General features: G+C 35.9%; 1 protein-coding gene across 1 annotated transcript in view; it reads left to right on the top strand.

The window, feature by feature from the left end:
- Positions 1-17,993, top strand: part of MYO16 (myosin XVI) — a 660,093-nt gene that overhangs the window by 162,355 nt on the left and 479,745 nt on the right. Inside the window, exon 2 of the mRNA XM_053670348.1 lies at positions 17,586-17,849. Within this exon, the coding sequence (XP_053526323.1) occupies positions 17,624-17,849 (226 nt within the window). The 5' untranslated portion in view covers positions 17,586-17,623. The remainder of the gene's footprint in view (positions 1-17,585; positions 17,850-17,993) is intronic.

Raw genomic sequence — 17,993 nt, 5'->3', positions numbered from 1 at the left:
ACAAGGGCCGGAATTAATTTACATGACTTATTTTATCTTTTTTGAAAGTGATTTATTTTATTTTGTTTAAAAAGTCATACCAAAAAGTATTAAAAGTACTTTTAATAAAAATATTTTATTTATTTATTTTTAAAAAGAGGAGAAGGGAAGGAGAAAGAGTGGGAGAGAAACATCAATGTGTGGTTGCCTCTCATGTGTCCCCTACTGGGGACCTGGTCTCCAACCAGGCATGTGCCCTGACTGAGAATCAAACCAGCGACCCTTTGCTTCACAGGCCCATGCTCAATCCACTGAGCTACACCAGCCAGAGCTAATAAAAATATCTTTTATTAAAAATGTTCATTGTAGCTGCATGTAACTGAATATGCCTCAGTATTTTGAAACATCTATTTTAACACTGTCTTACAGGAATTTGAAAAATTGGTTCTAGACTTAAGTATTGTTTTTTTCTGTTTTGTTAAGTTTATTGAGGTACAATTTACATCCAGAACTTTTTTAGGTGTATGCTTTGTTACATTTTGACAAATGCACATTATCATACAACTGCTCCATGATCTAGATTTGAAACATTTTCCTCACTCCAGAAAGTTCCCTTGTGCCCATTCACAGTCTCCTCCCTAACTACTGGCCCTGGGCAACCACAGACCCTCATTTCTGTCCCTGTAGCTTTGCTTTTTTCAGAATGTCACATCAATGGAATCATATAGATGTGATCTTTGGAGATTGGCTTCTCTTACTCAGCATAATGCTCTTGAGATCCATTCAAGTTACTGTGTGCATCAATTGTTTCTTCCTCTGTATTACTGAGTAGTATTCCATGGAATGTATGTACCATGGATTGTTTATCTGTTCACCTATTCGAAGACATTTTGTTGTTTATGCTGTTTTTGTATAGAAATAAATTTGCTATGATCAGTTCTCTACTGATTTTTGTGTGGGCATATGCTTTCATTTTTTCTGAGATAAATGTCAGAAATGCAATTGTTGGATATATAGCATTATAAATGTGTGCTTAGTTATTTGAAGAAACTGGTTTTTCTCCTTTAGTGTAATCCATCTGAGATTCATCTATGTTGATCCATACATCAGGTTTGTTCTCTTTTGTTGTTGAGCAGTATCCCATTGTGTGAAAATATGACAGTGTGTTTATTCATTTGCTAGTGTGTGAGTATTTTGGCTGTTTCCAGGATTTTTTTTCATCTTGTAACACTGAACTTCCTGACCTGTCTTGGAGAATTTGACTAGTAGGCAAAAGTCATAGAAATATCATAATCAAACCACTGTGCTTTATTTATTAAGCCACAGGGTTTGGAAACAATACATTATTTTATTTTTCTAAATCTCAATTAGGTGATTTTAGAGGATTATTGTTGAGTTCCACACTTGCTGCTCTGAGCCATATATAGTCTATTTATATATATATATATATATATATATATATATATATATATATATAGTCTAATATATATATAGTCTAATATATATATAGTCTAATATATATATAGTCTAATATATATATATATATATAGTCTATTAACCAGGGTCTAGTCTTGAGTTTTGTGACCTCAGCTCTTACTTAAGAACAGATCCTGAACTCATTCTGCTAGCAAAACAGGCTTCTGACTTCCATGTCTGTGTGGTTCAGCAGTGATAGCTCAGGAATGCTTCTACAGTGCACATATTTGACTTTTCTCCTGTTTTTCATCTCCAAGGTTCTTCCTGTTCTTTCTCTACTCACTCTTTTCCAGATATCTGGTTTCATATAATTGAAACATTTATTATATTCATCTATCCACCCATATAGCTATCTATCTATCTATCTACCTACCATCTGTCTAATTGCAAACTATATGCTACAAAAATAAAATTATTCCTGTTTTATTAGCTCAGTGAAAGACTTTTCTTTAAACGAGTAGCAGAGGTGATGATTTTTAATGGAAGGCTCATAGTCTGTTTGCAATTCAAATGACTTTATAAAAAAGAAATTCTTTTTAAAAATTTAAAAAAGTTTTTATTTATTTATTTTTAGACAGAGGGGAAGGGAGAAAGAAAGAGGGGGAGAGAAACATCAATGTGTGGTTGCCTCTTGTGTGCCTCCAGCTGGGAACCAGGCTTGCAACCCAGGCATGTGCCCTGCCTGGGAATTGAACTGACAACCCTTCAGTTCTTGGCCAGCATTCAATCCACTAAGCCACACCAGCCAGGGCTAAAAAAGGAATTCTTAATGAAAGTCAAGTTTCGGTTTATAGACAACAGCCTTTAAAGTAAATCACAGTTAGCATCTTTATTTCCTCTTTTTAATCCATCTTTATTTAAGCCTAAATGAAATATTAAAAGTACATCTTAATAATAGATTTCCATTATATCACCAAAAGAGAAATTTGAATGTGAAACTCACACACATGAGAATTCTACAAATGTTAGAAAATACCAGTTTAAAAATATAGTCTGGAGTCCAGTGTTGTAAAAATACTTTCAGAATGTTTGGTTAATAGTTTTCATGAAATTAGTAGTAGCAATTTTAGTTCAAGACTACACAGAGAGTAATACTAATGGCATTATTAGAATTGGCCTTCTGAATATTTAGAAGTTTCTAAGTGTTGTTGTGGATATAGTTTCAGGTATGTTTGTGCCTTATTCATGTTCCCCCACATAATTAATGGTAGAGACATCTTGTGTGAGTGTTGAACAGAGTTGGTAACGATCACTGGGTCTTTCATATATCCTTCACTTATGGTGAGGGCTTTACTTTTGCCAGATCTAGGCTGGGTCTGGAGACCCAGCAAAGAAAGAAAGACTGATCCTTACAACAAACTTGGTGAGGTGTTTAAACTTACATTAATAACACTGGACACATTAATAATACTTGTTACAGTATTATTTAATAAATTAATATGAATCATCAATAGCAATCAGTTTACATAAATATCTGCCATTAATATTCTTTAATGAAAGCATGTTTTAACAGTTTTCCTCTTCATTTTCCCAGTATCTACAATACTTGATAGAGTACTACTGTAAAATGAGCTCTAAACCTTGTGAGGTTTAGCATGTACACTGTTTTCGTGTATCTTTAAAAGGCCCCAATGTACATTTGTCAACATTCAGAGATCTCAATCTTGTCTATCCCTGCCTCAGATCTCCTTACACCACCCTCAGCATCAACTTTCTTCTAGCTCCCACAAAATATGGAGCCCTGTGTTATCAATCTACAAGAAGTTTGAGGGAACAACCTCCAGTAGTAGTTCTTACCATCTGTGACTCTGCAGAGCAAACATACCCTGGTTACAAAAGAGAAGACAAGCCAGCACAATGGGATCACAAGGAGAATGATAGATGAGGAAGCTCAGGGTATCTGAAGGAATAGATATGACCATTAATGGCAGTAAAACCCAACATTTTCTGTCAAGTGTATGGCCATTATGATGGACTCAGCCTTGGTCACATACCTGATCATGTGAGCAGTTGAGTTGGGAAGTTGAATTTAATAACCCCACTAGAACCTTCTGAAGTGAGAGAAGAAAGGTGATTCCCAGAAGCAGGATGCTCCCAGAAGAAATAATGGGCCACTGTAGGTAGTTAATGACAGTTTCATATTCCATACAATGGAGTAGCAGGAACACACGGTTGAAAATGGAAGGTATAGAAAAGGCTGGTTTGTCTTTTTGGGACACTAACTAGTAATATCTTTAATGGTCAAGGTAGAGCCCATTGATGATGGGCTCATAGGTTACAAGTAGTTTTATTTGCTATACTCAGAATAATGGTATATCAAATATATCTATTTTTGAAAAGTCTGCCCAGCAGAGTGGAGTGATACATAACTAAAGTCAAGACATTAAACTAAAGCATTAGTTTCATGCAATAACTAAGATTTGAGAGAAGGAAGGTCTTTAGGCTGGATATAGAGATGTTTCTCTGTGAATTTTTTATTTATTTGTTTTTATTTTTAGTTAAATTTATTGGGATAATATTGGTTAACAGGATCATGTGGGTTTCAAGTGTAGATTTCTATGTTACATGATCTGTATTGCATTATGTGTCCACTACCCAAACTCAAATCAACTTTTATCACCAGATATTTGGCCCCTTTTACACCCCTCCCCCTTGTCTTTGGTAACCTCTATGCTGTTGTCTGTTTCCATGAGTTTCAATTTTATATTTCACATATGAAGTGAAATTATATGGTTCTTCACTTCTTTTGACTGACTTATTTTACTTAGTGTAATATTCTCAAGGTTCATCCATGTTATTACAAATGGCAGTATTTTATATTTCCTATGGCTAAGTAGTATTCTATAGTATAAATGTACTACATCCTTATCAAGCCCTCTATCAAGGATGCTTTGGTTTTCTCTATGTTTTTGCTACCATGAATGATGCTGCAGTGAACATAGGGGTGCATGTATCTTTGCAGATGTTTTTGAGATTCTCGGGTAGATACCCAAAAAAGGGATTGCCGGGTCATATGGTAACTCTGTTCTTAATTTTTTGAGGAATCCGCAAGACTGTTTTCCACAGTGACTGTACGAGTCCACATTCCTACCAGCAGTGAATGAGGGTTCCCATTTCTCCACAACCTCTCCAACACTTATTATTACTTGTCTTGTTGATAATAGCCATCCTAACGGGTGTGCAGTGGTATCTCGTTGTAGTTTTGATTTGCATTTCCCTAATAGCTAGTGAAGTTGAACATCTTTTTACATATGTGTTTGCCATTTGTATGTTTTCTTGGAAGAGGTATCTATTCAGGTTCTATGCCCATTTTTTAGTTGGACTGTTTATTTCTATTGTGTTGAGGTATCTGAGTTCTTTATATATTTATTACATTAGCCCCTTGTTGGAACTGCTATTTGCAAATGGTATCTCCCATTTATTTGGTTGCATTTTTATTTTGTTAGTTTCTTTCACTGGGCATAGCTTTTCAGTTTTATATAGTCTCCATTCATGTACTTTTGCCTTTACTTCTCTTGCCTTTGGGTTGACCAAATTCATAAAATGTTTTATATGACCAAGGTCCATAAGTTTAGTGCCTATGTTTTCCTCTATGTAATTTATTGTTTCAGGTCTTATATTTGGGCCTTTGATCCATTTTGAGTTAATTTTTGTACTGAGGACAAATTGTAATCTAGTTTCATTTATTTGTGTGTAGCTTTCCAATTTTCCCAGCACTAATTTTTGAGGAGGCTTTTTAAAATCCATTGTGTGTTTTGGGCCCTTGTCAAAAATTATTTGTCCATGTACATGTAGCTTTATTTCTGGGCTCTTAATTCTGTTTCATTGGTCTGTGTGTCTGTTTTTTTTTCTGCCAAACTGTGCTTTTGGTTATCATAGCTCTGTGGTAATGAAGACTATCCTTCCTTTTTGCTCCTTTGTTCCTATAGCAGACAGGAAGATCTTCTGGGCCTGGTAATAGGCAGTACTATGCCTATTGACAGCAAGAAGCAGCTACAGAAGATGAGACTTTCTTCCATTTACCCTTGTATGATTAAAATGTTCAAGGTCTTCAGGAAGGAAAGTTGCTGTAGGTAGCTAGCTAATTATTAATAAGAAAAGGAAGTAAAGGGAATTAGACATTAAGTTTAATAAACTGGAGAGTAGGAGCTTGTTTGCTTCACCAGGAAACTACAGCTTCACACTCCAGAGGATTAGGACATTTGTCCACCAAGGGATTAACACTCTTTCCTTCCCACCCACTCTAGTACCAGATTGTTAGAGGTGGGGCACAGGGGGAGGTGCTTGATCAAATAGGCCTGTCAGACTAACTAGGGGATAGAACCATCAAAAAGCCCACAAAAGCTTAGGAAGTTGATTGGTCATTTTGAAAAAGCACCTAGTCTGTCCCAAACCCAAGCTAATATAATCCTAGGGGGACAAAGAATCTCTCTCACTCTCTCTCTCCCATCCCCACCTGGTAACACACTTGCCCCATTGGTTCTCATGCTGTCTCTCCCAGAAGCATGTGACCATGTGGGTTTTGCAAATACTGGGGCACACAACACATGATGTCGGGTCTGAAGAACTAGGCTTTAATGTGAAGCAGAAAGTCCAGATACAGGCTTTTGTTTTGGCCTTGCTGAAGAAAATTTGAACTTTTTCCATGGTGGGATGAAGGGAGATGGTACATTGTTACTCACAGTCAGATTTTCACCCAAATAAACCAAGCCACACCACAATCTCCCACACATGGCGCTTGGAATGCTTTCCTCCTGATCCCATGGAAGAGCCTAATTTTCACTGACAACAGTACAAATTGATATCAGGTAGGGTGATCCCTCTGGCTTTGTTCTTTTTTTCTCAGGATTGCTTTGGTTATTTGGGGTCTTTTTGTAGTTACACAAAAATCTAATGATATTTTTGTTTCATTTCTTTAAAAATTGACATTGTTTCTCTGTGAATTATACTCTTTGTGTAGATACAAGGTTTTATATCACCTTGAAGAGTTTCTTCCATCTGAAATTTTGTCTTCAAAGTTGATGTGAAGAGCAATGGAAATAATTAAAAAACACAGACTATAACCCAGAATGCTTCTTAACCTAGAAAAAAATAATATAAATTTTATCATTTGATTTTTCTACAAATTTTTAATTTTACAGAGAAAAGAAGAAAACCAACCAGAGTTTATAAAGCAAAATTAAATATTAAATGTGAAATTCAATTTTGTCTCAACCCATTTTAGGGCTGAGTATATTTTATATCAAAATAATATCAAACAACAAATTTTATATCTAAGTAAAATTTTATATAATAAATTTTGCAGTACCCAGGAAAATGATGAAATTAAAAAGCTATTTACATCCACGAAATTAGATTTGCATGGACACATACACAAGCTCTTGATTTATCAAGGGCAAGGAATTTAAGGAGGAGCTATTAAGGTAAAAGACATGCTCATTGGTTTTGTACTTGAAATACACAATGTTTGTTTTACCGTGTTGCTGCAGAACTCAGACTACAGCAATCCAGGAAGCTCCTTGACTGACCAGTGGGGTCATTAGTATAGTCAGGGCTTCTGTTTCCTTAGTAGGGAACCAGTGTGTTGAAACTAGCAGCTATCCATTTCTGAGACAAACTGAACATTAGAGAATTTGTTTATTTAAAAAAATTATCTGAAAGGAATAGAGTGAGCTAAGTCCTATTCAACCAGAATTGAAGCTGTTGACATGTAGATATGGATTCAGAGCAGAAGATTATTTAAAGTTTGAGTACCCCAAACTGTGTATTTGGGGTCGAGATCTAACTCTATTTTACTGAATGTGAATAAAAAGAGTCTTCTCTCTTGAGCTATCCAGGAATTCAAGCTTGTCAGAGACTATTTTAATTTCATAATATTGCCTTCTATTATAAGAACCTTGAGAGCTTGTTTGGAGGTTCTAGCAGGGGAACACAGCCACTCATACCCTTGATCAAAGACCTCTAATTGGGAAGGTTGTTCTTTTCAGCCCAGTACGCAGATTCAGGAGGGATGCTCAGGGATCAGTGAGGGAGGAATGGGACACCTGCCTAGCCAGACAGATCAGCTGAATCAACCCTGGTGATCAGTGGGGTGACAGATGTTGCAGCCAGCTTGTCCTCACATGCTACCGTCTGTTGAAAGGGAAAGGGCTACAGTTGGGGTTCCAGAACTTTGAAATACCCAGTAGTTGGGGGCATAGTATTTAAAAAGAGAGGGATAATCATGAAAAGACAAGGTTTGATTTCAGCAATATGGCATGCCATCAGAAACATCTGAGAATAGCTATCAGGAAGCACTTCCAATCTTAAAGGGGCTGGACTTCCTCAGAGAAGTTCTCACTGAGTGTGTAAATGATAAGATAATAGCTAGTTGACGCCCAGAAGTGGTACTCTGAATCATTGGGCTCAGCTGATCCTGAATGTAGTTGGGTTTTCTCTGGAAAGGAGTCTGGTCATTCAGTCCTCATTGTATCAAGATAAATCGTTGTGTCGGGCATTAGCACACGGGTATGATTTTGGAAATATCTATGACACAGGCCAGAACATTCAGGACATGGTATCCTACATCAACCATAGATTTCACCGTATATCTGGGTCCACTTGGATATTGAATAAGGAACTCAGGGTAATGATCTTCAGTTTTATTGTTAATCTAAAATCCTGAAAAGAATTATGACTGTTAATCTATATCCCCTGAAAATCTATCATAATCAGACCACTTGTTATTAAATAAATATTATAAGGGAAATATTAAATGTATTTAATACATTTAAATACATGTCTTTAATAGAAAGGTATAGATTGATATTTATAAAATAAATATAATTTGCAGGGTTGTCCAACATTTTGGCATGTCTGTGCCACATTGGAAGGAAAGAGTTGTCTTGGGCCACATATTACACACGTTGCAACACATAATCACAGAAAAATTTCATAATGTTATAAGTAAATTGACGATTTTATGTTGGACCACATTCCCAGCCATCATGGGCTGCACGCGGCCCATGGGCCTCAGCTTGGACACCCTTGCTTAGAGCATGCAATAATTTTGTGTTTTTAATATTTATTTCCCTTTTAATTTACAAAATAAACCATTTTTTTATATTTTCTCATTAGAAAAGCAAGCCCTAACCATTGGATGAAAATCCAAGAAATGGTTGCATGATACATAGAGTAGAAAACTAAAGACAGCAAAGTAGTGAGATGAAAAATATTGTTGATTTTGATGAAAATTTAAATTAAGTTTATTATTCTATCTTTCTAGAAAGTGTTTCAGTTTGGGATTATATAAAACAGGCATTGTGGACTTCAATCCTGAGATATTTTAGGGCATAACATCTATACTTTCTCCAAATGTAATTATTTTGTACTATTTTTTTGTTCTGTAAAGAAAAATATGGACCTGCAGCTTGATTACAAGGATTTTAAATTCTAGCAATTTTTAAAGACTGCAATGCTTAAGAAGGTTTTTTAAAGGTTTTGTGGGAGTTTGTTGAAATTGATTATAGTCTTGTCTTTGAAAATCCTCGCTCTGCCTTTGTTTCATTGTCACTGGATATGCAGTAAAAAATATCTCTGGGAGCATGTTGTAACAACTGATTCTAGAATAAAACTTCTGCTAGGAGAGTTGCTGGGATATAGATGTGTATGGGTGTGTGTGCAAAAACTGCATGCAAGCTTGCTAATTTCCTCCCTGCACAGCTACCTCTGGCCTCAAGAGTTCATAGCAAACATTTTTATAAGTAGGAAAAAACCACTTGTTTGTATATATTTTTCATTAAATATTTAAACTATGTATCTGTCTTTTTAAAACCCCTGTGATGCAGACCCTTGCTTTATTCTCTTTTACCTCCATTTTTTTTTATTGTGGGAAAACACATGTTATTTGCTAGCTTAACAATTTAAAAAATTTACTTATGTATTTATTTATTATATATTGTATTGTCATTCTATTACAGTTGTCCCAATTTTTTCCCCTTGGCCCTCCTCCACCCAGTGCACCCCCCACTCACACAGTCAGTCCCCACCCTGCTGTCCCTGTCCATGGGTCATTCATTAAATGTACAGTCCAGTAGAGTTAAGCATATTCACATTGTTGTGACACAAATCTCCAGAATGTTTTTATCTTTAAAATCTGATATAGCTATACTCATTAAATAACACACTCTTTCTCTCCTCCATCTCTCTCTTTCTCTCTCTCTCTCTCTCCAGTGTCTGGCAACCACCATTTAAAATTGTTTCTATGAATTTGTGTACTTTAGACACCTCACATACATGAAGTCATATGGTATTTGTCATTTTGTTACTGGTTTATTTCATATAGCATGTCCTCAGTGTTCATCCAAGTTATATCATGTTATAGGATTTCCTTTTTTAAGACAGAATAATATTCCATTGCATGTATATACATCTTTTGTTTAACCAGTCGTCCATTGGTGACATTTAGATTGCTTCCACCTCTTTGCCACTGTAAACTGTGCTGCATTGAGTACAGGTGGGCAGACATCTCTTTATGGTCCTGTTTTCTAATCTTTTGGGTATATACCCAGAAGTGAGATTGCTGGATTTTATGGTAGTTCTATTTTTAATATCCTGAGGAACCTTTATGCTACTTTATATAGTGGTTGCACCATTTCACAATCCCACCAACAGTGCAAAAGGGTTTTCAACACTTCTTATTATCTGTTTTTTTTTTTTGTAATAGCCATCTTAATGAGTGTGAGATGATGGCTTATTGTGGTTTTCATTTACATTTCACTGATGATTAGTGATTTTGACCATCTTTTTAATGTACTTGTGCATTTGCATATCATCTTTAGATAAACACCTATTCAAGTCCCTTGCTTATTTTAATTTGTTTATTTTGTGTTTTTATTATAGAATTGTATGAGTTCTTTATTCATTTGGATATTAACCCCTTATCAGGTATATGATTTAAAAATATTTTTCCCATTCCATAGGTTGCCTTATTTATTTATTTATTGATATATTTTATTGATTATTACAGTTGTCCCATTTTTCCCTTCATTTCTCTTCACCCTGCACACTCTCTCCCTCCCACATTCCCCCCCTTTAGTTCATGTCCATGTGTCTTAAGTTCTTTAGCTTTTACATTTCCCATACTAATCTTGCCCTCCCCCTGTCTATTTTCTGCCTGCCATCTATGATACTTATTCTCTGTACCTTTGCCCTCCCTCCTCCTTCCACTCCCCTGCTGCTAACCTTCCATGTGATCTCCATTTCTGTGGTTCTGTTCCTGTTCTAGTTTTTTCCTTAGTTTGTTTTTATTTTAGGTGTGGTTGTTAGTAATTGTGAGTTTGCTGTTATTTTACTGTACATGTTTTTTATCTTCTTTTTCTTAGATAAGTCCCTTTAACATTTCATATAATAAGGGCTTGGTGATGATGAACTCCTTCAACTTGACCTTATCTGAGAAGCACTTCATTTGTCCTTCCATTCTAAATGAAAGCTTTGCTGGACAGAGCAATCTTGGATGTAGGTCCTTGTCTTTCATAACTTGGAATACTTCTTTCCAGCCCCTTCTTGCCTGTAATGTCTCTTTTGGGAAATCAGCTGACAGTCTGATGGGAATTCCTTTGTAGCTGACTGTCTCCTTATCTCTTGCTGCTTCTATGATTCTCTCCTTCATTTTAATCTTGGCTAATGTAATTATGATGTGCCTTGGTGTATTCCTCTTTGGGTCCAACTTCTTTGGGACTCTCTGAGCTTCCTGGACTTCCTGAAAGCCTATTTTCTTTGCCGGATTGGGGAAGTTCTCCTTTATTATTTGTTCAAATAAGCTTTCCATTTGTTGCTCTTCCTCTTCCCCTTCTGGTACCCCTATAATTTGTATGTTGGAATGTTTAAAGATGTCCTGGAGGTTCCTAAGCCTCATTTTCTTGAATTCTTGTTTCTTCATTCTGTTCTGGTTGAATGTGTATTTCTTCCTTCTGGTCCACTCCATTGATTTTGGTCCCAGTTTCATTCCCATCACTATTGGTTTCCTGTGCATTTCCCTTAATTTCATTTAGTTTAGTTTTCATTTGTTCATCTATTTGTGACTAAAATCAGCCAGTTCTGTGAGCATCCTGATCACCAGTGTTTTGAACTGTGCATCTGATAGATTGGCTATCTCTTTGTCACTTAGAAGTATTGACTCTGGGCCTTTGAACTGTTCTTTTTTTTTTTTTTTTTTTTTTTTTTTTTTTTTTTTTTGTTTTTTTTTTTTTTTGTTTCTTTCTGGGTTTTTTCTTTTTTTTTTTTTTTTTTTTTCTGGCTTGAGCCATAATGTTTTGGTCTGTTCGCACCTATTACATATGAGTGGCAGAGCCTTAGATGTTCACCAGGGCGGGGCAACCCAAGTCGCTGGGTTGTGATGCTGTATGTGGGGGCAGGGTCTGAGAGGGGAAAAAAATGGTGCTTCATTCTGCTCTCTGTTGCTCCTCAGTCCCTTCCACTGCTTCTTCCAAGCAAATTGGGCCTTTCTGGTGCTGATTCCCATGTGGGTGGGCTTGTGTGTGTTCTAGGACCCTGTGGGTTCCTCCAATGAAATTTCCTGTGAGGGTGGGGGTCTCTCCCTGTGCCTCAACCTTCAGAAGTGTTTTCAATTGGTGTTTTGAAGCTTTATTTCCTGGTGCTAGGACCCTGGGTTACGTGATCTGTCTCGCTCCCCAGTTATCTGTGCTCAAATGTGGGACCGCTGCCCGGTCAGCCAGACACCTTTCGCACAGTGTCCTGCTTCTCAGTCACCACCTCTCTATGCCTGCCCGTCAACACCCCACACTCGGGTCCTGCCAGCCGCCACCTGGGTGCCTACAGTCTGCCTGGTGCCGCCTTGTGCAGCCGGGGTAACTTGTGCGCCCTGTGTCACCACTTCCTGTGCCGCGACCCCTCTCTGCTTGGCCGCCCAACTGTGTTCTGCCTACGGGTCTGGATGAATGTGTCTATTTTAACTCCTTGGTTGTCAGACTTCCATACAGTTCAATTTTCTTTCAGTTTAGGTTGTTACTTTGTTTCCGAATTGTTTTTGTCCTTGTTTTGGTTGTTCGAGGAGGCACACTGTGTCTACCTGCGACTCCATCTATTAGTGGGGAATAAGAAGGAAAAGTGGAGCCAACCAAGGGAGGTCAAAACTCACTCTGTTGTTTTTTGGGCAGGGTTCCGTAGGTTGCCTTTTTATTTTGTTGACTATGTCCTTTGTTGCAGAAAAGTTTTTAAGTTAGTCAGTTTGTTTATTTTTTCCTCTGTTGCCTGTGATTTTGGTGTCTTATCCAAAAAAAAAATTATTGCTAACTCCAATATCATGAAGCTTCTGCGTTTTCATATATAACTTCTATAGTTTTTATGAGCCACATAATATCACATGGAAAGAATTATGCATAACAGAGTTATTTAAAGACACTGGAAAACTATTTTCCTGAATGGCTGTGCTATTTTACATTACCATTAGCAGTGGAGAGAGATCCAGCTTCTTTACATCCTCAACTGGGGATCAAACCCCTAACTTTGGCATGTTCCCTGACCAGGCGTGAAACCCACAACCTTTCAGTGTACTAGATGATGCTCTAACCAACTTAGCCACTTGGCCAGGACACATTTTATTTTTATTTTAACTCTTCTAATAATGTAGTGACGCCTCATCATGCTTTAACTTGCATTTCTCTAATGGCTTGTGATGTTGAACATTTTCCCATGTACTTATTTGTCATCCATACATGTCAGTGAAATGTGTCTTCATGTCTTTTTCACCGTTTCTAGTTAGATTATTTGTTTTTCTTTTACCATTGAGTTTTGAGTTTTTCTGGATATTCTAGACATGATTCTTTTGTTAGATATTTTGTGGTTTCCAAAAACTTTTCCCCACTCTACAGTTTTTCTTTTTACCCTCTTAATGGTGACTTTTACACAGCAAAGTGTTTTCTTTTGGCAGAGTCCAGTTTATCAGTTTTTTTCTTTTATGAACTGTTTTTGATTGCCAACCTAAGAATAATGTCTCAAAGATTTTTTCCTACATTTTTCTAAGAGTGTTTTAGTTTTATGTTTTACATTTAATTTTATGATCCATTTTGGGCCTATTTTTGTATAAGGTATGATGTTTAGGTTAAGGTTATTTTTTTTTTCTCTTATTGATGCTCAACTGCTCCAGCATCATTTCTTGAAAATACTGTCCTCATGGACTTGCTTTTGCACTTATCACAAATGAGTTGGCTGTATTTATGTGGAACTAATTCTAGGTTCTCTATTCTGTTCCATTAATTTGTGTATTCTACCAATGTTACAAATTAAAAAGTACTGAATAGGTAATTGGCAAAACATATTTATTTTCTATAAAAATATGGCTATGAATTACTTACAAAGTTGCTTTTTTATTATTCCTAATCTCTTTCATTTCATGCTAGGTTATTTTGTATTTGTTTATTTTTATTTGCCATGTATTTCAAAAGTTTTCTAGAGTTCATAGTTGTGGGAGAGATACATCTTAAATTTAACTAAGTTTTTCCAGTATTATAACCCTTAATTAGCTTTGCCAGTCAAATGAGTATGGCATAATATCTTTAATTGTTTTCTGTGTATTATTGTTAGGTTTGAAAATGTAGCTTTCTTCTGTGTGTTTATTGGCCTGTGTGGAACAAAATTCTGGACTGTCAAATCTAATACGATCATAGAGTGTTTTGTTTTTCTATTTGCATAATGGTATTTACAATGCTAACTGATTTTTTTCCTTCTCTTACCCACATTTTATTGCCCTTATTTCTTTTCTGTTTTTTTTTTTTTACTATGTTGACTAAAATCTTCATACTTAGGTAGGATAGAAGCCTTTCTTTTCTAAATTTGGAAAAGAATTTAAACTAGTGACAAACATTTATAAGTGTTCTAAAATAAGCCATTCTTTCATTCCGCAAACAATTGCACACTTCTGGCTTCATTTACCTAATAATTATGTAGATTATTTGCATATGTAGTTATAAATGAGATTGATCTCCAACGTCCTTTCTTGTCCTCACTTGGTTTTGATAGCAAGTTTATGTTAGTCTCCAAAAGGAGTTGGGATAATTTTCATCTTAGTGCTGCAGTGATAAAAGTCAGTAAGTCTTGAGTAGATTGCCTCCAAACTTTATTTCCTATAACTTTGTTTTATTTAGTGACTGTCCTACGGATTGATAGCAGCACATACACAGGTAACTGATCCACTCAAAACTAGACAAAAAAAATTTCAGTGCTCAATATATTTCCAGAATATAAAGAAATCAAAGTTTAGACCATTTAAAATCAAAGCATGGAAGGAAGAAGGAACCCCTGCCCTTCATGACAGCATGGATGGGACTGGAGAGCAATAAGCTAAGTGAAATAAGCCATGCAGTGAAAGACTAATACCATATGATCTCACTTATAAGTGAAATCTAATCAACAAAACAAACAAGCAAGCAATATAACCAGAGACATGGAAATAAAGAACAAACTGACAGTGACCACATGGGAGGGAAGAGGGGGATAATGGGGCTAAGAAGGAAAAGGGTCATCAAGGAACACCTACAAAGGACCAATGGACAAAGACAACTGCAGGTGGGGGGAGGATTGAATGTGAGAGGTGAGGGTGGGTAGAGTGGGGGAGAGGAATGAGGGGGAAAAGGGGACAACTGTAATTGCACAACAATAAAAAAACACTAAAAAAAGACTTTTCATGAAAAACATATTTGTTAAAATACCCCCCCAAAAAATCCAAGCATGGGGAATTATTTAACACAACAATCTATTTAACATCAATTTTTCCTTTTTCTTTGTTTTAATTGAATTTATTGGGGTGACATTGCTTAATAAAACTATATAGGTTTCAGGCATACACTTCTTCAATACATCATCTCTATAAAGCTCAATCTTTTATACATGTATGGATTTGAAATTTAACAGCCTAGGCTTCTGATTTTTCAAGTTATAAGGGATTAATTTATGAACTACCCTGAGTGCTCCTTTTGGACAGCCTGAGAGGGTTGCTCAATGAATCATGAGCTGTCACTGCACACTCTGTAAACTTTAAGACCCTCTTCAGGATGTAAAATCTAGAAGACTTTTGTGTTTATTAAATTATTCTCCACATTCAACTGTGTGCTACTCCATACATGACACTGTGGTGCCATTGGTTTTACTTTAGGTTTTTCAGTAGTCTAAAGATTCCTGGCTCCTGCCGGCAACACAGGAAAGTCATGGGAGTCAAAGCGTGTTGAGAATCCAAGTCAATGAATCAAACATGATGTAGTTTTCTAAACAGATTTGAAATTAGAAGATATTGTCCATTCACTATTAATGAGCTCTCAGAGTCTGTCTGTGACAGTGATCATGGCTTTTATCAAATATATGTAGATAAATTTGTTATTATTTTTTAAAGATTTTATGTATGTATGTATGTATGTATGTATGTATTTATGTTTAGAGGGGGAAGAGAGAAGGAGAGAAACATCAATGTACGGTTGCCTTTTGGGCGTCCCCTGCTGGAAAATGGCCTGCAGGGAACTGGCCTGCAACCCAGGCATGTGCCCTGACTGGAAATTGAACCGCGATCCTCTGGTTCCCAGGCCTGTGCTCAATCCACTGAGCTACACCAGCCAGGGCAAAATTTGTTATTATTTTATAACTGCTATTGCCTCTTTGTATTTAGATCATTGGAAAGGCATATTTTACATGTGGCTATTTGCTATTGCTAACATCATTTTAACAAATACTTATTAAAAGATTTATGAAAACATAGATTCTAAAATGTTGTAAAATGCTAAGAAACAATGAAAACATAATTCTCCAATGTTGCTTCTTTTCCTTCCCTCATATATTTTAAATGCCTGTTTATAGAGAATCACTGTCTCTTATTTTCTGAGCCTTTATGGAACTTTTATAATTGTCATTAAATTGTCTCTTTTGGTCTTGGACAAGTCACAGCCTCTCTTAACTTAGTTTTGTTTGCTTGCAACATAAGGAATGCCATGCCTGGTGGTTGTGAGAATAACATTTTGCAAAACATCAAGTGAAAAAGAAATGGAAATATATTGTCACAACTTGCTGTTCTTTCAAGGGAGTAGGGCACCTTTCCAAAGATGAAGTAGCAGTACCCTTACCCCATGATATTTCCAGATACAGCATATGATGGATCATATTTTCTTGTATGCAAAGTTACTTTCACTTCCTTAAGACTTACATCATAAATATCTTAAGAGAAGATCATATAAACACTTATCTGAACCTTTTTTGTAAACTAGAATCTAGAATTTTCAGTGCTTTAACATTAATTTTATACTAATAGAAATATTTTAATCAAATGGTTAATGTATGAGTTAGTACAATTCCATTTCAAGTGTTTTGGGTGGTGTTAGTAGGAAATAACACCATCTTGAAAGAAAGTAAATATTTTCACAGGACAGAGAACTCAGTTTGTTAATCATTATGTGAACGAGACAAAGAATACAACAGTAACAATTCTATCTATGATTTTGAATTGCCAAGAGAAAAATCTCCATTTCATTGATTAATCTTTATATTTAACCATTGTTAGGTCTCTTAGAAATGGATGTTATCAATTACTAGGAAGTGTGTTTAGCAATAAATTGGTGAAAATGATCATTGTGTCATAAACCATTGATAGCATACCTATCTTCTTTATAGACAATTTATAGCTTACATATATTGTATTACATTAGATTAGTAGAGTCATCATGATATATAAAACCAATGTTCTTAGGGTGTGAGGGAAGACTTATAATGGCATTCTGCCAAAATTTATCATACAAAGTTCAGTCAGCATTATTTAATTAAATGAAGTATCTTAACACAGTGGTAATACTTTTAGAGCTTTGGTGTAGCTTGAAAGAAATAAGAAAACATGGATTCTTAGATGTTAAACAAAACCACACATCTATATCTAATTTTATTATTTTTATTACCATGAAATCTTAAGTAACATATTAATTCTCTTTGTTTTTTTCCCAATGTGTAAATAGAGTTTGACACTTATATGTCAAGCAAAAAGAGGAATGGATGAGTTTCTCACTGGTGTGATGAGTAATAGGAAATCAAATATGTTTTATAATAGTACTGTATTTGTTGTAATAGTGGCTCTAGTGACTTTCCCATTATGTTTCTTTCAGGTTGCTTTCAGCTATGTAATATTTTCAGATCCCATGAAATGGAAATTGACCAATGCTTGCTGGAGACCCTTCCCCTTGGCCAAAGGCAACGACTAGTGAAACGCATGCGCTGTGAACAAATCAAAGCCTACTATGAAAGAGAGAAGGCTTTTCAGAAGCAGGAAGGAGTCCTGAAAAAACTGAAGCATGGGAAGAATCAGAAAGTTCATTTTAACCTTGCTGACATGATACAGGATGCAATTATCCACCATGATGACAAAGAAGGTACATGACTCACAGAAAAAAAGTTTTCTGATTGGGTTTTTCATGGTTATTTGTTAGTTTGTGGGGTTTTGTGGGGGGGTGAAAGGTGAAATTGATTGTAAATAGTAGGACTTATGTTTTTAAGCTGAGGTATTCAAGAAAAAA

The sequence above is a fragment of the Artibeus jamaicensis genome, unplaced genomic scaffold, assembly GCF_021234435.1.
Source record: "Artibeus jamaicensis isolate MK-2021 breed Jamaican fruit bat unplaced genomic scaffold, CSHL_Jam_final contig_559, whole genome shotgun sequence".
Taxonomy (NCBI): Eukaryota; Metazoa; Chordata; class Mammalia; order Chiroptera; family Phyllostomidae; genus Artibeus; species Artibeus jamaicensis.
This window is presented reverse-complemented; position numbering and strand designations above follow the sequence as displayed.